General features: G+C 45.6%; 1 protein-coding gene across 1 annotated transcript in view; it reads right to left on the reverse strand.

The window, feature by feature from the left end:
- Positions 1–27,194, reverse strand: part of LOC149325087 (putative 4-coumarate--CoA ligase 2) — a 136,321-nt gene that overhangs the window by 87,850 nt on the left and 21,277 nt on the right. Inside the window, exon 3 of the mRNA XM_089562569.1 lies at positions 10,332–10,533. Within this exon, the coding sequence (XP_089418695.1) occupies positions 10,332–10,533 (202 nt within the window). The remainder of the gene's footprint in view (positions 1–10,331; positions 10,534–27,194) is intronic.

The raw sequence follows: 27,194 nt of genomic DNA on the forward strand, positions 1-27,194 counted from the left end.
GTAGCAATATATACCTGCAAAACGATTACAGCCAGCACACGCTGCGCAAACGCAAACTGCTTTGGGAAAGCTCGAAGGCAGAAAGAGATAATAAACAAAAGGTGTATCTTGTTTATGATAAGTTCAAGATTGACGGTAACCTGTTCGTTTGGGACGAAGTTAATAACACACGCGTCGCGCTTCCTTCTCGGAACGCCGTAGAGACATGACGGAATGCATCCACTGCGCCCAGAGTTACGGGTAGTGAACTTGAATGCACAGAGTATTGCCAATAAAGTTGACCAGCTTGCGTTCCTCATTTTGGCCCATGATCCCTACATAATGATAATTACCGAAACTTGGTTGCATGACGGCATCACTGACAGTGTTATTGTCCCCGCGTCACATAAAATGTTCTGAAGAGACCGACCTACCCGTGGTGGGGGCGTAGCCGTGATAATAAAAAACTGTTTGAATGGCACTGTTCTTAACCAGATAGATGACCATGAGAGTTTATTTGTTAGGGTAAACTGCTGGGGTAGTTTGTTCACAGTCTGCGCAGTGCACAGACCACCATCTGCCTCCCCCGATTTCTTGGTTGAGCTGTATGATCATATGTCTTTGTTCAAAGATGACCGCCTTATACTCGCTGGTGATTTCTACCTTCCTTTACTTGATTGGGCTAACCCTGATTGTGTTTTTAATGATTCAACCAACCCTCTTTTGAATATTATGCTGATGTGTGATTTAGTGCAGACTGTCTCTGATTTCACTAGAGAAGTGGGTAACGCTCGTTCAATTCTTGATTTGGTATTTGTCAGCGCTAGTTTATCTGAATACAGGGTGCATGTTGACACGGCTATCTGATCACAAAAGCGTTCATTTGTCTTTGCTGCTTGATGCCCAGAAAAAACCATAAGATAGCGAACAATAACACTGTAAAAAATTTTTCACTTGCCGATGATCTTGCGATCCTAGACAAACTCTGGTATTTATGTGATAACCTGCCTAGCGACGTCACAGCATTATGGACTACACTTAAGGACACTATTCACTTTTGCATTGAAAATTTTGTTCCCAACCAGCGTGTACGAACAAATAAGCGTAATCCGTGGATTACTAGAGAAATCATTCATTTGCATCGCAAAATTAAACGCGCTAAACGAAGTGGTCATAAAACTACCTGTTCTCGCACGCTGAAAACTCAGCTAGCTTCTAAGCTTTCCGAAGCAAAAAAAACTACTTTTCGCAGGCACTGCCCAACTTCTTAGGAGAGAGCCCTGAGAAGTTTTGGCGTTACCTACGTGATTCTAAAGATGAGGTAAATCAGCTATCTACTGACGGCATGGTCTCGGAGATTCCTGTGGATATTGCAAATCACTTCAATAGTTTCTTTCATTCTGTCTTTGCCTCGAGTGATCCAGATTTGGAACTTCAGGTATCCGGATCTGATATATCAGGTGACTTTATAAGCTATCAAGGCGTACTAAACATGCTGCTAAACTTAAAAACGAAATCGGCAGTGGGGCCTGATGATATCCCTAATGAGTTTCTGCGTCGTTATTCCGAACCATTAGCCCACATTTTAACTCGCCTCTTCGAACTTTCATTAAAAGATTCTGTTGTCCCTGATGACTGGCGCTTAGCTCGCGTTGTTCCAATTTTTAAGAAAGGTGATCGTTTGAACGTTAACAATTACCGTCCCATATCGCTAACTTCAGGTACCTGCAAGCTTATGGAGCATGTTATATCTAAATATCTTATGTCATTTCTGGAAAAAAATAACATCCTGTCTCCCTTTCAACATGGTTTTAGAAGAGGCTTATCTAAGGTTACTCAGCTCGCCACTACAGTTCATGAATTCGCTTCATCGATTGACAATGCTGGACAGGTTGACATCATTTTTTTAGATTTCAGCAAGGCGTTTGATCGCGTCATGCACAATAAGCTCATCTTTAAACTTCAGCATCTTGGTCTTCCAACAGCATTTGTCGAATGGATTAAAACCTATCTTTCCAACAGAAAACAGTTCGTCGATGTTAAAAAATCTCATTCAGGTATTTTACCCGTTACCTCTGGTGTACCTCAAGGCAGCGTACTTCGGCCTCTTTTATTCCTTATTTATATCAATGATTTGGTTAACTCCGTAAATACGTCCGAAGTCAGTATTAGACTATTCGCAGATGACTGCATTCTGTTTAAGAAAATTAGCAGCCCTACCGACCAAGAATGCCTGCAGTCAAATCTTAATAATGTCCTAGAGTGGTGCACCCTTTGGTCCATGAAAATAAATAGCGACAAATCGGTTCTTCTTCAGGTTACTAACAAGAAAGCGCCATACAGTTTTAATTACGCAATAAATAATCTTCCACTGCTACAGGTGAGCGAATACAAATATCTTGGAGTCACCATTACATATAGCCTTTCATGGTCCAGCCACATTAATAACATTTGCTCGTCTGCTTCAAGGAACCTCGGCCTTCTAAGACACAAACTAAAACACGCTCCCTCTGAACTTAAACAACTTGCCTTCAACACACTAATTCGTCCGAAACTTGAGTATGCTTCCGTCGTATGGGATCCGCACTTAAAAAAGGATATAAAGAAACTTCAAATGATCCAAAGAAAAGCCGTCCGTTTCATTTTTAACGCTTACCATAGCTCTATCTCGCCATCCGTTCTGATGTCTACGAAGAACATATCCACTCTAGAAAGAAGGAGAGCACTTGCAAGGCTTAAATTTCTGTACTCATTTTCCTCTAGTCAATTTAATATTAATGCTGCTCCCTATATATCCCCCCGTTCTACACGACAGACACGCAATAGCCACAACCATAACCTTACCCCGTACTTTGCACGCACAAATACGTTCAAAAACTCATTTTTTCCCCGAACAATCACAACATGGAACTCACTGCCAGCAAACGTCTTTTCGGCTCAGGATGCCGCTGCTTTTGAAAAGAGTATCTTATTGTATGTGTAAACTTAACAATATCATTGCCCTCTGTTTGGTTTTCTTTTTTTATTGTTGCCGGAACGCTGGATTTTCGTAGTGTTTGATATTATTTTTGCTTTTTGAATGTTGCCCCCCTGCTTGGTCTCTATGACTGCAGTATGTGTAAATAAATAAATAAAAAATAAATAAACCAGTGCCACAGAAGCAGTCAAAGTGGTGCGGAAAACGCTTTCGCCTCTACGCACTTTAGACAGCCAAAGTGCCCCCTGAATTTTTCTATCGGCAATGCATTCAAGACCTTCATTCTAATGAATTCAATTAATGTTTTACCTTATCTATTGTTATGGATTGGAAGGTTAAAGTTACCGTTAGCAGCATCTCTTGTCTTGCGAACAGACAAAATAAGGAAGCCGAATGGGAGATGAGAGTTAGTTGTTAATTTACTATTTAAAATGGGAAACCTGATAGTCGAACAAAGAAGAAAATTTTTATACTCGAACATTTTCAAACATGCTTGTTTGTTTGTTTGTTTGTTTGTTTGTTTGTTTGTTTGTTTGTTTGTTTATGGGGTTTAACGTCCCAAAGCGACTGAGGCTATGAGAGACGCCGTAGTGAAGGGCTCCGGAAATTTCGACCACCTGGGGTTCTTTAACGTGCACTGACATCGCACAGTACACGGGTCTCTAGAATTACTCCTCCAAAGAAATTCTAGCCGCCGCTGCCGGGATCGAACCCGCGTCTTTTGGGTCAGCAGCCGAGCACCATAACTGCTGAGCCACCGCGGCGGCGCATTTTTTCAAACATGCTGTTGCTAGGACGATTTAGAGAAGAAAAAGTTATTCTACTTAATGCTCATTTTATAAATGTTGAAGAGGTATTAGGTAAGTTGGATAAATGTGCCCCCATGGCTCACTGCAAATGACTTATGTGACAATGAATGAATGAAAAATACAAACTGCGTAATATGCTTTTAGGGAAGTGTTGTCTGGACTTAATGATAGGATAGCAGCCGAACGCTAATTTACTACAAGCACTGTTGACTTGATCATTCCGGTTTAAGTTACTATCAAAAATAATACTCAGATATTAGATTGCAGACACAGATTCAATTACATTGTTGTTTGAAGAATTATTGATTTTATTACACTCAACATTTTTTTTCCTCGAATGGAAAAGGACATATTTAGTTTTTGCCCCATTTAGTGTTAAGTGATTGTCAGAGAACCAGTTGGAGACGTCTTGTAAATCTTTCGTGATGTCAATTTGCATTGCAGAAACAGAACTACCTGTCCATATGATGGCAAAGTCATCTGCATACATGACAATTTAGGAATATGAAGCTGGTCGTGGAAGGTAAATGATATAAAAGAAAAACAGTATATAGAGCTCGGGAGAGGTCCTTGGACTACTGCGCATTTTATGGTGGTATATGTAGAGTCAATATTATTAATTAATACTTATTGCTGTCGAGATGATAAGTAACTAGACAGAAATCTGTGTGTCGGAAACACTCCCATAGGCGGCTAGTTTATTCAATAATATGGAATGCAATACAGTGTGGACTGCATTCTTTAGGTCTAAAAAAATCCAACTGCGAATTCGTTTATTATGTGGAGAGCTAAAGTTATCACTTGGGAGAGCTCTAGAACGGCTGCAGAGGTCGTCCTATTAAGAATGAAACCATGTTGCTGATGACAGATTATGTTATTCTGACCAAGAAATATTCGTATCTGGGCAGCGATTAGTTCGTCAAAAAGAATATTAATAATATTCAGCACTGATATTGACCGATAACAGCTGGTGTCGTTCTGGTCTCCACATTTGTATATGGGAACGATATTAGCTACTTAGAGAATATTTAGAGAGGAACTAGTCTGAAACGCGTGGTTAAATATATGACATTATGCACTGTACAGAATGTCAATGTTGTATTTTAATATTGCGCTGTGAAGACCATCGTCATCAGTTGCTTTCCTCGACAGTAATTCCACTTAGATTAGAGTTGTTGTCGACAGCTGTAGGTAGTTAATATTTGCGTTAACACGTTTGGGCGGGCTAGTTGGTTAAGCATCTTGAATAAACAGCGCGAACGACAGGGAATGCAGTACCGGAATGCAGGAAATGCAGTTCAGGGAATTCAGGGAATGCAGTACGGCATCTTTACAGAAGGCAAGGATCCGTGAAAAAAAAAATCCAACGATTACAACCTCACTAAGCCTGCTCAGGACATTGCGAATAGCGATAAACTAAGTCTTAATATGAAAGAAGCCAACATCCAGAGAAACCAAGGGGCACAGGGGATTTTTTTTTAATTTATTTATTTTGTGGTGTTGATCAATTTAGAATATTACTGAATATGTTACCGCTTAAAGCTAATTGATTAGAAAAGCAGAAGAAAAAACAACGACATGCTGCCGGTGGGATCCGAACCCACGACCTCCGAATTACGCGTCCGGTGCTCTACCTCTGAGCTACGGCGACGGCCGTCAAATCTTCTGTTTTCGGGGGTATTTATGTTTACAAGTAACCTAACCTTGAGACTGTTCATCAGCGCCACCCACGTTCATAAGCGGCGGACGTAGAACGTCCTGAGTTACCGCAGGTGTGACGTAGAACGTCATCGAACGGAGAGGGTGGAAGCTGCGTGAGAACCCTCTTATGCTTCCTATGGCGTAAAGGCTGCCAGAACCGAGGCCCTCGCTAAGCAATTGAGCAAACAAGGGAAGGGGGGAGGGGCTCGTTATAAATATGAAAGAAGCCAACAGCCACAGAAACCAAGGGGCACAGGGGATTTTTTTTTAATTTTTTGATTTATTTATTTTGTGGTGTTGATCAATTTAGAATATGACTGAATATGTTACCGCTTAAAGCTAATTGATTGGAAAAGCAGAAGAAAAAACAACCACATTAGCTTTAGCGGTAACATATTCAGTAATATTCTAAATTGATCAACACCACAAAATAAATAAATTTAAAAAAAAATCTCCTGTGCCCCTTGGTTTCTGTGGCTGTTGGCTTCTTTCATATTTATAACGAGCTCCTCCCCCCTTTCCTTGTTTGCTCAATTGCTTAGCGAGGGCCTCGGTTCTGGCAGCCTTGACGCCATAGGAAGCATAAGAGGGTTCGCACGCAGCTTCAACCCTCTCCGTTCGATTACGTTCTACGTCACACCTGCGGTAACTCAGGACGTTCTACGTCCGCCGCTTATGAACGTGGGTGGCGCTGATGAACACTCTTAAGGTTAGGTTACTTGTAAACATAAATACTCCCGAAAACAGAAGATTTGACAGCCGTCGCCGTAGCTCAGAGGTAGAGCACCGGACGCGTAATTCGGAGGTCATGGGTTCGGATCGCACCGGCGGCATGTGTTTGTTTTTTCTTCTACTTTTCTAATCAATTAGCTTTAAGCGGTAACATATTCAGTAATATTCTAAATTGATCAACACCACAAAATAAATAAATTATAAAAAAAGTCCCCTGTGCCCCTTGGTTTCTGTGGCTGTTGGCTTCTTTCATATTTATAACGAGCCCCTCCCCCCTTCCCTTGTTTGCTAAGTCTTAATATGTTCTTTTCTGCCAAAACGCACAAGCCTGACTGCCCGCTTCGTGTGATTGCCTCAGAGAGGGGTACTTGGTAGAAGTGCCTTGCTGAATCCATTAGGCGGCAACTCGCCGTAATCTCTGTTGACGATCCTTTCCAGGTAAAAAGTTCGGACCAAGTAACTGACTTCCTGACGACGCACAATGCTGATGAACTTTTAGATTTTTCTATTGACGTGAAAGACTTGTTCTATTCGATTCAATATGACGAACTGTTAACCAGTGTCAGTGAATGCATTGACCAACATGGCGTGGTTGCCTTTCAAAACGCGTCCGGTATCTCTGTAGCAAGATTTCCGCATCTGCTTTCCCTGTACCTGCAATCAACCTTCACTGAGTGGGACTTATCGATCTTCATTCACAAAAACGGCATATGCATAGGCTCTTGCATCACCCCATACTCAGTGACATTTATCTCACCAGATGCGAGTGTTCTCAAAGGATGCCTTCGGAAAACTATGGTCGTAAAAAAAACATTTCGATTTGTCGATGACTACCTTGTTTTTGTTAAGTGCTCAGGACTGGAGTTTGAAGCCGAGGTGTCTCGTAGTCTGTCCATTTTTTCTGACGCTCTCTCCCCTCTTGAGATCACTTATGAAACCCCTGTTCACAACCGCATCAAGTTTCTAGACCTTGGCCTGTACTTCACTCTTAGCCACGTTTGCTGGGCTTTCGAACCTCGAGGTAATAAGCCCCTTCTACCCTATGGTTCTTGCCATTCCAAGCTTATTAAGAGGGGTATCATAGGGTCCTGCTTGAACAGCTCACTAACAAAATACCGCTACCACAGACTGCACTCCAGCGTTTCACACCAGGTAAAAAAGCTGCTGTCGGCAGGGTACCCCCTAGAACTTATTACGTCAGTGGCTGAGTCGGCCCTAAAGAAGACAAAGTCAGAATCAGCTACACGGGACGGCCAGGAATCGGACAACAACCGCGAACGTGTCGCTGTGATTCCATATCTGCATGGAATTTCACACTCCCTGAAAAAAAGTGGCGAAAAAAGCATGTGTCGATGTTGTGTTTTCTGCGCCTGATCGTCGGTCTGGTTTCTGCCGATCTGTTAATGAGGTAAAAGGAAATGTGGCTAAGTGCACAACTAAGCACCAGTCATGCTTCGTCCCTTGTAATAAGAAGGTTGTTTATAACATCCCTCTGCCCTGTGGAGTGCAGTACGTTGGACAGACGGGACGGTGCATTAATAAAAGGCTGAGCGAACACAGCTATAAAGTCTCTAGAGTAGTTTCGGGTCACCTCGGCATTCATTGCCGGGATTGTGAATGGGCAAAGAATGAGAAAAACAGTGCGTACCGCTATATCGTGAAACTACAGTCATTGCCAAAAACCGGGAATATCTGCAAGAGAAACTATAGAGCCCTACAACATATTGAAGCACGGAAATGCATGTATCAGCACTCCTTTGCTAACACTACTGCAAAAAGAGCTGTCACTCCTGGGGGCTGATAATCTCTGCTGATTTCTAGCGTGCTTCTGTTTCTGTCGTCACATTTATGATTTTTTTTTTTGCACTTTGTATATCTTTGCACTCTGCCGACATCTTTGTATTTATACTTGTATGATCAGCAATGTACACTCACTTGTTAGTCAGCGTTGTGTTTGTCCGTTTCCTTGTCTTTTGTGCTTGTCGCAGTTCGCGCGGTTTATTCAAGATAATATTTGCGGAATTAGACAAAAACTGATTTGCAAGGGATTCACCACAATTGGGAAAGTAACATATAATCATTTACAACTTACACGGTAAGGTCATCAGGAGTAATGTGTTTCTTTTGTCCAAGTCCTGCGACGTCCTTACCAATTTTCCGCACATGTTTCTAGTCAATGCCGGGTTTCGTGACAAGATTGCTATAGTACGTTTTTTTAGCTCTCCTCATCGTTGCAACAGACTTTCTTCTATAAAAGTTGACTCGTACTGATAACAGCTGCTCGTTGTGTTTCGCTTCCACTACTGGTAAAAGGAATCTTTTATCTTTAGTACAAGAAGTATACTATCATTAATCCATGGGAACACAGCTCCTATATAGCTGCGACATGTGCATTCGCGTGTGGATTGGATTACAAGATTTGATACGTAATGGATGAAATTCTCGCATTCTATATTCACGTCATTGCCGTAGAATTTTTCAAAATGACTTCGGTGCAAGAGTTTTCGAGCACTTGCACAATTCAATCGTGTTCTTTTATCTCCAGAGTACATTTTGCAGTATGGATATAATCAACCGCGTGGTAAAAAACGTGTGAGTTGGACACGTGGCTTGTGTCGTTTGCGTTGATTTTTTCACAAGATGGTGGCCACAGCCTAGCGAGGCGGCGAGCTCGCGCTAGAGGAGGATGACGGGCTGACCCCGGCAAACGTTCAACGCTACGCTGCTCGCACACAGTCACACACAGCGCCAGCCAATTTCTGTTCCAGTACGCCTTACGCATTCAACAGTGGCACGGTGTTTTCCGTTCACTGTGCATATGGTGAATGGTTCTGCTCGTGCATCTCCGACAGGCGTGGGCATAACACTAACGAAATAAAAATGCGACGAAGAACATTTGACAGTTGCTCTAAGGTGATGAACAGGAGATTAACAATGTCCGTAAAAAAGCATGTCATGTCTCGCCAGTATCGTTTATGTCGCTGAAACTTGAAGGCTAATTAAAGCAGTTGAACCTTAAGGGCTACTGAAGAGCTCAAAGGGATCGAACCTGAAGCAGCTAGGTTCAGCATGCGACGCTGCCTTTTTGTGCCAGCATTTCAAGTGGTGTGCACGTCCCGCAGCGTCATTTAGACTACCGTGCAGTTGGGGATAGCAGTGAGCACGCTATCTACAGCGGCGGTACACTTTCAAAGCAAGAATGCTTCGCGAGGCGTTCCTGGGTGGCATAGAACGCTCTGCAGCAGGTTTTGTGCGAAAGCAGTACAATTCTGCAATCTCGGTGGAATGAGGTCATGAATGAGCTGCTTCGCATTTTCGCAACGCTGTGAGGTAATGCTTGAGCATTGTCGCTGTTTTAATGGATGATTACATCACGAAAACACTTTATATGCTGCCTCTGAAAGTTTCGTAAATTCCTTTCTCAACATCTCCTCGAATACTGAAAGAATCAGTTCAACCTCTCTTAAAACTGGGCACAGCACAGCCAGCTATTGAGATGAAAATCATGGACTAAACATTAAGAGAGAGGAAGAGCCCAGCATGGGTTAGGGAACAAAGGTGAGGTAATGATAGCTTTGTCAAAATCAAGGAGAAATTGGCGAGGTTAACGCGGCCGGTAGATAGCCGATGGCCCAAACTGCAATAAAAATCCATGAGAAGCGAAACGTAGCACACGGCGGCCGGCTCAGGTACGTACGGAAAGGAAATTAGGAAGTCTGCAGGAATTGCGGGGCTCTAGTTGGCGCAGAGCGGAGTTAAGGGGAGGTCAGTGGGATGGTAATTTTTCCTTCAGAGTGCGTAGTTAGGCCGGTTATTAAGACTGTCCAAAATCTTGCTCTTCTTTCACGGAAAAGCCGAAAATCGGAGATGCAAAGCTGTGTAGGTTGATCTAATTCACAGACAAAATGAAATACTAATTTGCAGATTCTTTTATATTTTTTACGCTACAGCAAGATAACTCAGCTATCTCTGAAGTTGGCTAAATAAAGGCGTTGCGAAAGACGTGAGTGCACTGTTCGCAACACAGATAATTTTTTGCTATGAACGCCAGGCAGAGCGAGAGGCCACAAGCACAGCCACGGACGCTTAATGGCGCCAAGTCACTCAGGGTGCAAGGCTGGTATCTCTCTCACGGTGCGTTAGCGAAGTCTTTGCGAGGATGACGGTGGCCCCGGCGAAGATGAGCCCGAAGACGACGACGAATCCGTCCACTGAGTTGCGCAGGTGGACGCAGACGTGGTCGCCTAGTTTGATTCCCAACGACTGGAAGCCCGCCGCGCATCGCTCCAGCGCCAGAAGGAGCTCCTGGCGCGTGTAGCTCGTCGTGTAGTCAACCTGGACACAGCAAAAAGAGTGTGATCATGGAAGACAGTTGGGCTAGTTGGTGTGTATTCAATAGTGACTGCGACATTGCAACTAGCGTGTAAAGCACAAGGACAGCGACAAAAGGAACCGACGGGACAGCACGCTAGACTTCAACTGACGTTTTAATGCACACATAACAGATTTTTACACTTGTATTCGGCGCATGCTCAGGAGACTGTACCACCGCCCCCTTCTCTTTATCACGAAGCAGGTTGTCATAACAAAGAGTAAACATTTAAACCAAATTGACGCGCAAGTTTTTTGACAGATAGCTTATCTCTTTTTTCGTGAGGGCTACTGAGGGTGTGCTCACGCACTTGTCCCCTGCCTTATCAATGCAAAATGCTTCAAATACCTCCCTATCACCCTGCCTATGAAGCCGCCTCAGCACTCTCGTGTGGCTAAAGAGTGGAACGCATTTTTCTTCATTACCGCCTGCTGTTTTTACTTTGCATTTGCGGCAATGTAATAATAATAATAATAGTTTTTACTTGCGCCAAATGAATACATGGCGCGGGAGACCCGCAGTAAAAGCTGTCACAAGCGACAGCTTGACAAAGCCGGAGGGCCCCCTATACACTTGACAGCATCATAGGCGCAATGAAACGGCATGTCTCATCCAAAAAGAAAATAGAACAAAACATGAAAACATCTGCAATTACAATCACTCATAAGAACTACATAAAATTATACAGAAAATGTGTTAGAATGAAGCTAGAAAGCACTTACAAAAGCAATGGAACATTCATGTGCGATGGGCGTCTCTCATAGCCTTAGTCGCTTTGGGACGTTAAACCCCATAAACCAAACCTAAACCAAACCATGTGCGATGGCAATGAGTTTAGCGAAAGTAACAGATAAATTAAGCACATTTTTGCTTCAAATAAAATTCAAATCAAAGTGAATACAGACAAGCGGTACAGTCAGGGTAAAACAACAACGTGATAGGGTAAACAGGAATGGCAAGCGAAGTGTCCTAGTACATGTTGAAATACCGGCGGAGTGTTTTAAACGTCACCTTTTCAAGTTGGATATGTTTATGATTTAAATCATTTAGTAACCGGGGTAGTTTATTCTGTAGTGTTTGTAGGCCGTATGTTGTGCGAAACGTCCTTACTTTCCAGAGCTCCGTGTAACGTGTCTGGCGTGTAGTAGCGTTTTGTTGTAACTTGGCTAGACGATGTAGAAATGAACTGTTGCTGGCGTTTTCATTCTTAATTGCCTTGCAAAGGATATAATCAAACAGCTTGGTAAAAGGAATTATGTTGTATTTGGGAAAGAGTGCGGCCAAATGGCCCCCCGCCATCAGAGCTGCGACTGTAGTCCGGTGTTTTCGTAGCCTTTCATTCAGGCACCGGCCTGTTTGGCCAATATTGTGACGAAGACGAATCTGGCAGTGGCGCGGGACGGATTGCCCGCGCTAGGCCAGCGGCCATTAAATCATCTCATAGCCATCGTTCACCACGCCTCATTCTTCGGCTGGCCGCCACGTTACATTTGGTGTGAGGTGCTGCGGTCCTTTCATCGCCATCCTGGTCATGGAGCTTCGTCGTCCTGGGCCTGCCGTGGACGTCGGCCGTGAGTACCTGGTGAGCGCCGCACGGCCGTGCCCCAGCCCCCCCGACCTGATCCGACCTCGCCGCTCACCCCAGCCCCGTCCCCCGCCCGGACCACACGACACGACGACCCAAGACCCGACGGACCCAAGACCCCACCGACTCAAGACCCCACCGACCCAAGACCCAACCGACCCAAGACCCCACCGACCAAAGACCCCACCGACCCAAGACCCAACCAACCCAAGACCCCACTGACCCAAGACCCAAACGTGAAGGCACCGCCCCCCTGCCCCCGCCGTTCGGTGAGTCCAGAGACCTCGGCCGTCAGCTCCTGGCACCCTACGGCGCGGATGCTTCGTGGACCGGGACTCATTCTCTCATATTTCTCATCGTGGCGGCCAGCACTTCACCATCTTCTACATATTGTTCGATCCTTCAGTCAAGACCATCGCCATTTCGCCGTCTGTTTGTCACCGATCGGGACGATCGCTCGGAGGCCCCGGGTAGTGTGACGAAGACGAATCTGGCAGTGGCGCGGGACGGATTGCCCGCGCTAGGCCAGCGGCCATTAAATCATCTCATAACCATCGTTCACCACGCCTCATTCTTCGGCTGGCCGCCGCGTTACAATATAACACTTACCACTGGTAAGTGGGATAAGATACACCACACCGATGGTGCAGTTCACAAACCGCGTGGCGTGTTTTGTTGCGCAGGTTTTTGCCTGGTAAGCATTGTTCACCATTCGGCACATCCTAGACAGCTTTTGTGGGGCTGTCAAAACGACAGGGATGCCGTCCGTCCGTCCGTCCGTCCGTCCGTCCGTCCGTCCGTCCGTCCGTCCGTCCGTCTGTCCATCCATCCACTCACCCACGCATCCACCCACCCACCCACCCATCCACGCATCCACGCACCCACCCACCTGCCCGCCGCTTTTAGGGTAACCTGCCAATGTATTGATATATAACTCAGCAGGAAGCGAGAGCGCTTCCGTATAGAACGTTTACTGGGCTGACTCGCGCGCACGAAGAACTGAATGACGTGGCGGCGGCAATAACTCGGACGCCTTCGAACCGAATGCGGGCAGCTCTCAAACTAAATGAGTGGTGAAATGGTTTCTGACGACTTTGAACGATGTGTGCATTTGGAATTCTCACCCTTCATTCTATAGCATACCTTAGTTCGTTTCATCGTCTGGGTTAACGGAAGAGCGAAACAAAAACAAGTTTCTTTCCCAGCGCAGGTCCCTCTCAAACCTACAGCAAATGTCATCTTAAGCAGCCAGTCACAGACTGCTGCCGTCAACACAACATGCGGCAAGTGTAGTCAAAACGATGACACTCGAACAAGCCACCGTAATGTTGATCTTGCCGAGCTGCAGTGTCCCCTGCTTGTACGGAGTCCGTTTTGGGGGCTTTGAAGCGTACGACGACCCAGTTTTAAGCAGGAGACACATGTATGAAAACATTTATGAGACACATGTACGCCACATCGGTCAGCGCTTGCGCACTCCAGCCCCACTGCAAGCAGGCCCACACGGAGCCGCAAACACCGGTGCGCTGCTTGACTCAAGCTCCGCTCACACCCGGGGCCATATTTCATCATCTTTCTGAGCCCAACTATGCCTTAGCGCTGCTTGATGTACTCGAGTTTCGCGCTAGAAAACAAACAGCGATGTTATCAGAGACGGTCACGTGGCATGCACCGCTTAGCGAGTCGGCTCTCGACAACCTTTTCTGCTTCTGTGAGCAGACTGACTGCAGGCTACATTTAACACGCACGTACGCTGCGCTTCCTTTCTCTCTATATCTTTGCAGCTTCATCGACCGTCCGAGATGAGAAAAAGAGGCACACCTACCACCAGTTGCCGCGGGCGAGTTGAGTGCGATAATGCCGTTGGACCTAAACCAGGTCCTCCATAGCGAAGGTCTCCGCGAGGGGCACGTGGCTGCTCTGGAGAGCTTTGCACGCACAGTGTTAAGGTACGCAGGTGCGCATAACGAACTGTGTGAATTCTTAATCGCCGCTGCAATGTGCCTTTGTATTTCCGCTGTAAGATAGGAAGTCCAGTTGCTACAACCTTCGGATACAACGAAAGGAAGACCCGCGACCCGCGTTCGGATCAAGTGTGCTCGACTCTACAAATAAAACGTACAGATTCAGTAAACATAAAAATGTCACTGAAAAATGGAAAGAGCACAGAGGCATCCATTGCATTCATGACATGTAAAAATTAATTCTCAGAAAAACGCCATCACTATGGAGGCAAGAGCGGGATGAAGGATCAGTAAATGGAAAAAGCGCATATTGATTCGAAATTACAAGAGTGAAACTTTTCGGCGGCAAAACACATGGAAGCAATGTTTTTCATAAGATTTCAGCATTTATCTGAGTTTGAACAAGTTTTCTACGAATACACTGAAAAAGGCTGTTTCGGCATTTCGTTCTTCGAATAAAGAACAGCTGCGTAAATCTTTGTCTCTGGGCACGGTACGTCACCTCTAGACAAATGCTTGTAACGATCTCAAAACAGTTCGGGTTTGAAACGAAGCTGTTTGGAAAAAGTTAATACAGAAGATATGAAAAGGGCTAAGGAGTATAATTTTCACGATGATTTAGTGAGGGTAGGTTGGCTGGGTTGTTTAGTTAAGTCATAATATCTTACGATGAATAAAATCAGTGCTCAAATCTAAAAATGCTTTAGAGAAGTACTGCTGGTGTCGATGCCAAAAAAAAGCTGAATCTTCTCATTCATGGCATAAGAATGGGATGTACGCTAGCAGTTTTACGTCCGCGGGGATTAGCTTACAGCGCGTAAACATAGACTAGGGACCAGTTCACTGCAGAAATAACGTATATAATTTGCGCATTCACCGCATAAGATCACTGCACAAGTGTAACCCGAGATATGTGTGTTTTTGTAGCCTCTAAAGAAGAGCCGAAGGGGGGTAGCTGCACAATATTAACTCAGAGCGCCTTAGACTCAGCGCTGCTTATATCGACTTATTTTTCTTCCACCATTATTTTCCAAATAAGTAGAGTTGCAAAGTATAAGAGCAGCAACATTATTAGTTTTTTCTGCATATATTATCACAGTCGTCTGCAGAAAAGCGTAGGCCATTTTTTCCTCACTCACCCGCCGCGGTGGCTCAGTGGTTACGGCGCTCGGCTGCTGACACGAAAGACGCGGACTCGATCCCGGCCGCGGCGGCCGAATTTCGATGAAGGCGAAATTCTAGAGGCCCGTGTGCTGTGTGGTGTCAGTGCACGTTAAAAAACCCCAGGTGGTCGAAATTTCCGGAGCCCTTCACTACGGCGTCCCTCATAACCTGAGTGGCTTCGGGACGTTAAAACCTAATAAACCAAACCAATTTTTTCCTCATTCATGAGACCGCAAGCGAAGGTGGAAAAAAGTTGAAGGTGGATCACCGATCACTGGGGAGCGCGGCGAAGAATGGAGGCAGTATTACGTGCTGCGGAGCTAATTACGGCACACTGCTTTCTCTCGTTAAGGATATTGCCACCAGGTGGTCTCAGGCAGCACCAAAAGACAAGGAGTTTGAGGCTTGCACACACACCCTCGGAGCTGTTCTGGGAACGTTCCCTGTCAATGGAGTCTTGGTCCTTTGATCGCGACATAAGTTGGGTGGAGTGCGCTGGGTACTTGTGGCATATGCCACACACTTAAAAAGGGTTTAAGATTTTATATTTAACGAAGTTCCGTAGGAAGTGTCGGGATGATGTTACCCGCTGAACTATTTGGTCTCGATAAGCGTTTCACGGGGCATTTTAAATGCTTGATATTTTGTGTTATCCAAGGATATGGTTTTTTTTATTCCTATTAGCTTCAGTGGCACATACCCATTGATACATTCATGTACGGTGCTCCTGAAGTATAACCACAACTCATTTGCACCTGCACTGCCACCTTTTTCTAGGAAAGCAGTCATACCTCAGCTCAAGCAAATACAGAATGCTTTCATCAAGAGCATCATTAGCTAACTGATGACAGCACGGAGGACGACAGCCGTTTCCTTGTAGTGGTTAGCTACCCAGCGTAATGGCGAGGCAGCAAGATGACATGAACTTACGATCTGTCACTGGCCATTTGGAGGGCTGCACTGCTACCCTGCCGCCCGACCTCCGTGCCGATGTCGTTTTTGCCCGTCACGACGAGCCCACAGTTGAAATTTACACGCAACCTTGCTCAAGTGCGCCACACTTATTATTAGCCAAAACTTCCTGCCATCATCCGTCGCTACGTTCGAGGTTCCTGTGAATGACAGCGCCGCAAGTCACCTCCACTAAAGCACGCGGGTTTGCTCCAACCAATTGCATCACTTCGCACTGCCTTTCACCAAGCCGGCACCGATCTTCTGTGCCCATTTCCTGCATCATCGGCCGGCAATAAGTGGATAGTTTTCTTGACTATCTAGCACGCTATGCGGAAACCGAAGCGGTGCCGCGTGGCGAATCTTCTGAAATTGTGCAGTTCCTCGAGCACTGCATTGTCCTACGACATGGCGCCCCGTCCTATGTGATCACAGATTGAGGAACGACTTTCAAAGCGCAGCTCATGCACGAGGCATTCAAGTTGAGCCATGCCAGTCATCGCAAGACTACTGCATACAATCCGCTGTAAACCGGGCTCACCTTGCGACTAAGGAAAACCATGACGGGTATGCACGCAGTATACATTGACGTCCAGCCTAAGGCCTGGGACGAGATCCTCCCTTACGTGACTTTCGCGTACAACACGGCTGTACAAAACTAACCCAGGTTACGTCATTTCGCCACGCTTGTGGGCATGGTGTGCACACAATGTTGGATGCCATATTTCGTGCACTACTGATGACAGGGCGCTCAGGCCACACGCGGAGGAATTTGTCCAAAAAACTGAGGAAACCCAGCAACCAGCCCGCACGCATTTCAGGCAGCAACACAAACAAACTCACTCCGCTACAAACAATGACACCGCCGCGTCGAGCACCAACCCGGCGACCAAGGTTAGGTGTGGACCACTGTGTGTCGCCCACCTTTGTCGGAGAAACTCCTAAGGCGCTACTTTGGACCCTAAAGTGTGTTTCGCCGCATCACGGATGTGACTTATGAAGTTCTGACCGACAGTTCTGTGCAGGGTACGCGCCGTCGACCTTAGCGTGAAGTTATGCATGTACACCGTTTAAGCGATTATTCACGCAGTAACTGACAGCCCTTCCGCATTTTTTTTTTTTTGCATGGAGCCCGTTTGCCTCCTGCCATTTTCCCAGTTCTTTTGTTATACAGTTGCCAATTCGTTTGTCGTTCAGTTGCCCTCCCCAGTTAGCTCGTAGCACCCTAATGGTTGTAAGCTTTTTTTTTCCGGGAGGTCGGAATAACACCACCAGGTGGCCATAGGTAGCATCAAAAGACAAGAAGGTTTAAGGGTATGCACACGTGCCCTGGAAGCTTTTCTGGGAATGCTGCCTGTGAACGTCGTCCTGGTCCTTGTTCCGTGACAAAATTCGCAATAGATTCAAGAACAAATCGGCTAATAGCTGAAAGCGATAATATGTGCACAAGCCAGCGATGAACTCAATCAATCAATCAATCAATCAATCAATCAATCAATCAATCAATCAATCAATCAATCAATCAATCAATCAATCAATCCATAAATCAATCAATCATTCAAAGAATCTTTATTGGCTCATCCAAGGAAACTTCGTACAAACTATTTGGACCAATAGCCTACATGGCTAGTAGCCGGTCCGATACAAAACAGCATATTTGGGTGACCTCATAGGAAATATGTGAATAATTTTTGAACGCAAAACAGTGACCAAAATAAGGAAATTGCCTGGTCTTATTTCAAATAAAAACAAAGCATTTGGACAAACGCATGAATAAAATTCAAACTGATATTTCCACAAAATGCACACAAAGAATTCAACAAAATACAAACATTCAATTAAAGTAGCGAAATCACATCATTACTTGTTGAGAAAGTTGTCAAAAGCTTTTTCAGGCTTAAGGAAGTTACCTTCTGTTTCTCATGGCTTATCAAGGTTAAAGTGCCGGCCTTGAGGAATTGCAGCGGGTTATTTTTGCAGCAAGTCCTATGAGAAATCTGTGCCGCGTTCCGTGTACAACACACTTGCGCTGCAGGCGGGTAATATAACGTGCATTAATATTAGACGAAACGCTGGTGAATAACAAGGGCTTAAATGTAGGCTGATTCCTTCTACATCCTCCATTACCTAGGCACACAGCCGAGTAAACTGACTTAATGAAAATTGATAGCCGGAATTCACAAATTTGTGTTTTTTTATTAATTGCTCATTTATATTATCTGTGCGGGCAGCTGATGAGAGTTTCGAATTATAGAATGTAGTATATTACCAGTAGTAGTAAATGATATTGCTACCTTTGATTCAATGATTACCAAGTTAGAGGAATTGGGGCACCTAAGGCTGCGCTCCACTGTTAAGATTAAGTTAACGTCCTCGCAGATGGCTTCTGCGAATTCGGTGTCATTGAATGGCTCTCAAAGTTATTAGTGATAATTACCGGAGTTATCGGTTACAAATTTATTGCTTTCCACAAATATGCTGGCTTTGTACTGATCAGATTTGGTCATTTTTGTGTCAAAAATTTCGATCGCCTTGCTACGGAATTTTCAATATCTTCATCTCCGGACTATACGCCCCCACGGGCACGAACATTTTTTTCAAGCTCTGTACAGGTGTTTATTTTTACAAGTTCTTCTTTATTCAGACATGTGGCTGTTGCTTTGTTTTTTCTGCTTGAACTGATTACAGACATAGTAACAAGGTCGCTATTTGAGAAGTAGGTTCTTCCGCAATAAGACAAGGGATGACACGCATGCGACTTAAGAATGTTTATTTTCTTGAAAACCGGCCACATTTATACCACTCAGATCGATGACACACGGTCAGGAAACAGTCACGTGCTCCCATGGAAAAGCAATCATCTGCCGAGGAGAACTGCAGCCTGGTATCAGCAATCTACATCTGATATCAGTCGAAGCAAATTCGAAGCTTGTTTGAAAAGAGATGAATAGAGGTAGGTGAAGGCTCACTCGCAATCAACTCCTCGTAACAAAGGAGATTAGAGATTTACACAAAACAAAACACAGAAATATGACACAAAATGGGCTGCCAAGGGTGACAGTGGAACATGCTAAAACTCATCGTCGTAAAAACAGTGTCAAGAATAGACCGAAAACGAACAACACACAAAGCTATGAGAATAGGGGGCGGTAGGGGACGATGGATCACGAAAAACATATCGTAGTAAAAGCAGTGCCAGGGATAAAACCCGAATGCAATATAACAAAATAAGAATCTGAGACAACCCGTCAACAGAGTTCCAAGCGCCAGCATGCTCACATTAAGGACCACAAGACTACGTTAACCGTAAAAGCAAGTCAGTGAAATCATGTTGCATAGCAAGATCACACGTGTCCACCCGAGCAGGTTAATTCTTTGTCGAGAACTAAAACAGATGCAGCACTAGTACATTTTTCACCAGATTTAGAATTGTAAAAGGCCTCTGTTGTTTCATTCCGAATTTTTTGTTATTTTTTGGCACGTACCAGAATTGTGGTCCCTCTGAACAAAGGTTTGCAGCTGTAATTCATGTTGTGCTCCGGATAGCGGTTTCTTTCGTTGTTTTTTTATTTTCTCCTTCTGTTCACGAAGTCTTTCATTAAAGCACTTGCCCGTCTGTTCATTGTATATGCTTGAACATGTGAAAGAATGCTATACACAACAGTGGTGTTGCCTTCTATGTAGTGCTTTTCATGCCTCTCGTTTCTTAGAGCAGTACAAATGGTAGGCAGCTTACTGGGCGCGGGAAACGACACTTAACGTCGTAGCGATTGCTAATCTTCTTCAAATGGTGGGCGAGTTTGTGAAGACAAGGGATCACTTCAACACGCCGTCTAGGAACTGCCAAACTCGAAGCCTTCTTATTCCCATAGTTCAAGTCCTTTAGAAGACTTCCCGGGACGCTGCTCATGACATTGGTGGAATAGCCAGGTTGCTCGAGACGCTTGACATGGTTATCAAAGATGCTGTTCGTATAGCTCGGGCAGCTTTTTGGAAGCGCTATCTGAAGAAGACCGTTAACTATGCCACGTTTTATCAGGTTTGGATGTGCGCTTCCGTAAGGAAGAAGGCTTATTTTCGATAGGGAATTGCATTCATCTCTCGAATTGCATCCGAGTTACAAAATGTGAAGAGCAGGGCAAGGAACTGCATGGAGTTGCCCTGAAGTATTTCCCAGGTGAACCTCGAGCGATGGACTGAGCAGTAAAGAACCGTACAATGCTAGAAACCAAGTTATAAAAGTAGCAATCTGATGGGACTTCGGTTATGAGTGGGTAGTCGTCAGCATACCTCATGAGTTTGAGTACATTCATATCTTCCAGGTAGGTGCGGTTATCCGTGGCAGCAAGGTCGATGTCCGAGAGCACAGCTGCAACAGATCATTCTATACAAATGCCAACTTTATGCACATAGAATTTTCCTTTGAAGGATATTGCGGTAGAATTCAAATCGTACTCAAGGAGGGTGATGAATTCCTCTGTTCTAAAACCGGCGGTATTCTGGAAGTCAACTTTGTCCGTGCTGGTAATCTTTTCCCGGACAGCTTCTACATGCGCCACAAAGTAATATAGAATTTCAACTTCTATAGAGAAGGTTGAGGGGGATGAAGTGGCAGAGTTCCGGCCTTCGAGTGCTGTAACAGCTTGAACAGAGCTTTTTATCAGAAAAGGTTGTTCAGCGGGTAGGCGCTTAAGCTGCCTCTGTAGGTACTTAACAAGAATCCCTTTCTGATACTACGGTCTGAAGTGGACATTCTGGTTTGTGGGTTTCACCCGAAAAAAACACTTCCAAGAAGTAGTTCCTAGATTTTCCTGCTTTATTTATTTATTTTGTTACTATAAGGACCGTTGAGGTGTTACAGATAGGAGTGATAAGTATATTTACACAAAATCAAATACAATAAGGAGAGTTGTTAACATAGGTGATGAAGAAGCGCAGATTTGAAACCTTCTCGTTCAGTGATGGAGACGATGCAGGCGGGCAGGGTTCCAGTCTGAGCTAGTCAAGGGCAGGAAAGAATAGAATTACTGGTTTGTTCTGCAAGTTGGAACACTCACTTTGAGTCGATGATCAATACGAGATGATACATAACTTGAAGCAGTGAAAATACTCTGTTTTAGGGATTGATTGGTGTAATAAATTTTGTGAAAAGCGAAAAGTCTAAAAAGATGACGCCGCAGTGAAAGATCTGGAAGGTCTAGAGTTTTCTTCATGAGTGTGACGCTTGACGAACGTGAGTAGTTAGACAAGATAAAACGGGCTGGACGATTCTGAATTGATTCTAAAGTATTTTGAATAAACAGCGCGAACGACGACAAGCACAAGAGGCAAGGAAACGGACGACACAGCGCTGTGTCGTGCGTTTCTTTGTCTCTTGTGCTTGTGGTCGTTCGCGCTGTTTATTCAAGATGCTTAACCAACTGGCCCGCCAAAACGTGTTAACGCATCTAAAGTATTGATGTTAGGGTCCCATGCTGAAGACGCATATTCTATTTTAGATGAGACGACCGTTTTGTGCAGTAGTTTTAAACTAACCGGAGCAAGTGAAAAGTTACGACGAAGGAAACCAAGCATGCTATTAGCATTGTTAGTTATGTATTCGATATCCGTTTTCGATGAGAGGTCATTGGTAAGCATACGCCAAGAGAATTATGTGCAGAAACCAAAGCTAAGGCGGAGCCATTTCGAATACATGGATGCGGGTTAGCTTTGTAAGGTATCCGGGTTACTTTTATTGCTTTCGCTCGGCTGCTGTCCCGAAAGACGCGGGTTCGATCCCGGCCGTGGCGGCTGAATTTCGATGAAGGCGAAATTCTAGAGGCCCGTGTGCTGTGCGATGTCAGTGCACCTTAAAGAACCCCAGATGGTCGAAATTTCCGGAGCCCTTCACTACGGCGTCTCTCATAGCCTCAGTCGCATTGGGACGTTATACCCCAATAAACCAACCAACCATCTTTCATTGCTTTACATTTAGATACATTAAGCTTCATTAACCGAGTGTCGCACCAAACAGAAATGTTATTAATGTCAGATTAAAGAACGAACGTGTCAGATGGATTGGAAATTTCTTTTTATATATCACACAGTTGTCAGCAAACAGCCTGATAAATGATGTTATGAGATCATGAAGACAAATAAAATAGATTAGGAAAAAGAGATGTCCTAGAACAGATCCTTGAGGAACGCCCGATGTTACTGAAAATTTTAGAATCATAGTCATTCACTGTTACATACTGAGTACGAACGGCCAGAAAACATTCAACCGATTTTATTACATCACAATTTATGTTTAGTTTACTGAGTTTGAAAAATAGAAAAGGATGAGACACGGTATCGAAGGCTTCAGCCAAGTCAATGAACTTTAAACTTTAAACTTTCAAAGCAAAATTCCTGTAGCAGTCGCGTCATTGATGATTTCTGCTGATTGGATCGAAACTTCACCACATTAAAATTCTTCTTCAACGCTGCTTGTGCTTTCTCTTCGAAAATTAGTGCAGGCGGCACCATCTCCCTTCCTTGTAAGCCTGGAGTACAGTTTCCCCACATCACTGAAACGTCTTGCCTGTCTTCAGAATGGAAGGTTTTCTTCTTTACGTGGCGGTTCAAGCAAGCGGACGCGCGTCGCATCGGTTCCGCACATTTTGAGCAAATTTGACCGGACCAAATCATTCTCGCCACCGGATTTTATTCGGAACGGAAAGATATCAAGTGCTGGATCGCCAAGATAGAAATTTCAAGAGGTAGGACCAGTTTTCGGCTTTCTACCGGACTTGAAAGTTATAAAGCGGGCGCCGGCCCGCTAACCCTAACGGGCCACCCAGCTCGACATCGTGAGAGCATGGGCCGCTAACCTTGTCGACGACGCCGACGCCTAGCATCGACGCCGTTTCAAAGACGGACCATATGGCGGGGCCCAGCCAAGACAACGATGTGCCACCACAATCATCAAACGTCCTTCTCAACGAATTCCAAGAGATGGATGAAGACGACTTCGGAGACGCCGACTTGTGAAGTGAGGACGAGATCCCGTCCGACTCCTCGTCGAAGCCAACCGGGTACAACAACGATGCCAGCTGGGAGCTTGCACAATCCAAGCGCCAGAGAAAACTTCAAAGGCGAAAAGAACGCAAAGGCACGGGAACCGGCCCGGACGCCGATCCTCACGACGGAAAATTACCGGGTGATGCGACCGGCTGCAACAAGTATGGATCAAGGGAGCAGAGCAGGCCTAGGCGAAGAATGCCGCCACTCCCCAGAAGCGACTACAAGATCATTATTCGACCCAAGAAAGGACTCATGGTGAAGTCCCTCACCACCCACCAAGTAGCGCGCGCAATTGTCATGGCGTGCGGCCAGCAATATAAGGACGAGGACATACTTGTAAGGCATCGCACCGGATCCAATATCATTATCGTTAGCACCCCGCACGAGCAAACGGCTCAGCTAGTGCGGCACATTACCCGTCTCAAATTCGACGGAAAGACTTATGATGTAAACGCTTACGTGGCAGCACCGGAAGACGTCCTGCGCGGTGTGATCCACGGTGTAGAGCCAGGTACCCCTCCCGAAGAACTCAAAGCACACCTACGGGTCAGAACTCAAGGAGTGACTATACTTCAGGCAAGGATACTCGGAAAATCCAAGACGGCAGTGCTCACGTTCGACGGCCCAGTCTTGCCGAAATTCGTCATTTATTACGGAGGTGAAGTACCATGCTACCAGGACCGCCCCACTAGGCAAGTGTGTTACGTCTGCTTCCAGCAAGGACACCGTTCCGACGTGTGCCCCACACCGAACATTATTGTGTGCGGACTGTGTGGCGTTTCAAACCCACCCGCCGACCACGAGTGCACGCCCAAGTGCATAATCTGTGGCGAGGCACACCGGACCGGATCCAAGGAATGCCGAGAGAGATTGAAAAAAGCCAGGCCAAAACCCACAGGAGAAAGAGGACGGAGCGACCAACGCGGGCGACCACCCAAGCGATGGCTCAGCTCAGAGGGAGAGACATCGAGGAGCCGATCGAAGTCCAACTCCTTCCCGCCTCTACCACCAGCCGGCCCACAGGAGGGGGAGAAGCAAGAGAAAAAGAAAAAGAAGAAGCTTTCCCAGACAAGCGGCAGCAAGGTGAGCTGGGCTTCTACCACTGCTTCGCACTCGGTAGGAAAGGGTAGTAACATAGACAATACAAACAACAAAGACAGTCGCGTCACAGAACCGAAGGACGCGAACAGCGATGCGCTCAGACGCGAGCTAGAACTCGCTCGAATCAAACAAAACGAGCTCGAACGCAAAGTTGAGGAACTCACAAAAACACTAAAGGAACAACAGCGAGAACTCGACACGACTAGAGCCCTTCCAAAACAAGAACCACAGGCATCGAATGAAGGAGACCTTGAAACACGAATGCAACAGATGATGCAGCAGATGATGCAGGATATGATGCAGCAAATCCAATCGCAATTGCAACAGATGCAAGTACAATTCCAAGGGCAGATCGCAGAGATCAGAAGCGCTTTTCGAAAACAAAAACATACCGAAAACATTAGGGAAAGAGCGTACAACCGTCCAGCGCTAACAGCTTTCGCAAGCGAACAAGGCAACAGCAGTAACGCGTAAACATGATGAATACGTATCTGCAAGAACAAGAACACTTAGATATTTGGCAATGGAACTGCAGAGGCTACCGCAAAAAGCAGGCCCTTTTAAAACAATATATAAACACACAACTGACACCTCCTGATGTAATTGCGCTCCAAGAGACTGGAATCAAGCCTACCTTACAAGGGTACTAGGTTTACGAGAGTCAAAACGAAGGTAAAGCGGCCGTCCTAGTCAGCAAAACCATTACCGCCATCAGGCACGATACCATCGCCGACACCGACATCGAGCACGCGCTTGTTGAAATTATTCCGAAAAAGCGAAAGGGAAGCAGCACGTTCTTACTGAACGAGTATCGCCCGCCGAGACAAAGAAAAGCAAACTCTTCGAACTGTTCTATGGAGCGCACAAGCTGGCCAAAGAAAATGCACTCATCATCGTAGGAGATTTCAACGCTATGGACAGGAGTTGGGGATACCAGAAACAAGACATCAAGGTAAGAACATTAGTAGAAGTAGCGGAATACTTTGGCTGCACTCTAATCACAGATCCTGCGACCCCCACGAGAATCGGGAATAGCGTGAGCACGGACACATGCCCGGACCTCACTTTCGTAAGGAAGAGCAGGGAGTCACAGTGGGAAAACATGATGAAAATTTAGGCAGCGATCACTTTATCCTCCGGACACGAATAGCATCCGACACCATAAGACGCCAGATTGGACAGGCGAAAATCACTGACTGGAACGCGTTTCGCGGGGCTTGCAACAAATATGAAGGCGGTATCCAATCACTGGAGGAATGGAGCGGCATGCTGAGAGAAACGCGACAACGATGCACAAAAAGTCTAAGGAGAACGACAGCAACGCCCGAAGTAGACGCCCACCTCCTCAGACTATGGGAAGCGAGACGCAGTCTCACCAAAAGATGGCGGAAGCAAAAACAAAACAGGAAACTAAAACTAAAGAAAGCAGAAATTACGGCAAAGACGGAAGAATACGCGATGCAACTCGCGAAACAAAATTGGGAACAACTCAGCGACTCGCTTAAGGCAACTCTAGGCACGGCCAGAACCTGGAATCTCTTAAGAGCACTAATCGATCCGACCAAAATAAAATCAGAAAACAATAAAGCCATCCACAGGTTCATCCACTCCTTCGAGGGATCAGACATCACCCTACTGGAGAAGGCACGAGAAAAATGTTTCGGCGATCACAACCCCCCGCGATACCAAGGAACGTATCGAGGAGCCGAAAACGAGAAACTCGACCGCCCCATAACTGTGGAAGAGGTTTACGCGGCCATAAGAAAAACCACCAGAAACACGGCAGCCGGAGCGGACAGAATCGACAACGCCCTAATCCGCAACCTGAGCGACGACCTCATACAAGAGCTCGTCAGCTTTCTTAACAAACATTGGGAGGCGGAGACGGTTCCCGAAGATTGGAAACACGCCGAAGTAATAATGATACCTAAACCTGGTAAAAAGCTACAAATTGAAAACCTCAGGCCCATATCACTCACGTCGTGCCTTGGCAAACTTTACGAACGGGTGGTAACTTTAAGACTGCAAAATTACATGGAAGATAACGACTGTGTACCACATACCATGTTCGGCTTCAGAGCAAAGCTCTCGACGCAGGACGTTCTCCTCCAAATACAAGAAGATGTCCTGCGAAACGTACCTCGGACGGGAGAAAATGTCATAATGGCCCTGGACATCAAGGGGGCATTCGATAACGTCAGCCACGAAGCGATCCTTACGGGCCTAGACAAGCTGGATTGCGGACGCAGAATCCACGGCTTCGTCAAAGCCTTCCTGTCCGACAGAACTGCCACCATCGGCATAGGAGACCTTCGATCGGACAAAATTCGCACTCCAAACAAGGGAACACCCCAAGGGTCAGTTATCTCCCCCCCCCCTACTCTTCAACATAGCTATGATAGGCCTAGCTCGAAAACTAGAGAACATCGAAGGCGTCAGGCATGCAATGTATGCTGACGATATAACAGTCTGGACAAACACGGGCTGTCTCGGAGAGAAGGAAGAAAGGCTACAACAAGCGGCCTCTTGTGTAGAGCAATACCTCGCAGAAAGAGGACTCGCATGCTCGACCGAGAAATCGGAACTGCTGAGAGTCTGGAGAGGCAAGCAAAACCGGACCGTCCCAACCAACGAGGACCTAAAACTCAACGTCTACCTAGACGGGACACCCATACCCGAAAAGACAACAATAAAAATTTTAGGCATGTCGGTTCAATCTAACCAGCTCAGTACTCACACTTTTACCCTGCTCAAAGCAACAACACCAAGTCTCACGCATGATCACCCGCATCACCAACAGGCGACATGGCATGCG

This window comes from Amblyomma mixtum, chromosome 10 (assembly GCF_055824585.1).
Source record: "Amblyomma mixtum isolate Tamu chromosome 10, ASM5582458v1, whole genome shotgun sequence".
NCBI classification, from domain to species: domain Eukaryota; kingdom Metazoa; phylum Arthropoda; class Arachnida; order Ixodida; family Ixodidae; genus Amblyomma; species Amblyomma mixtum.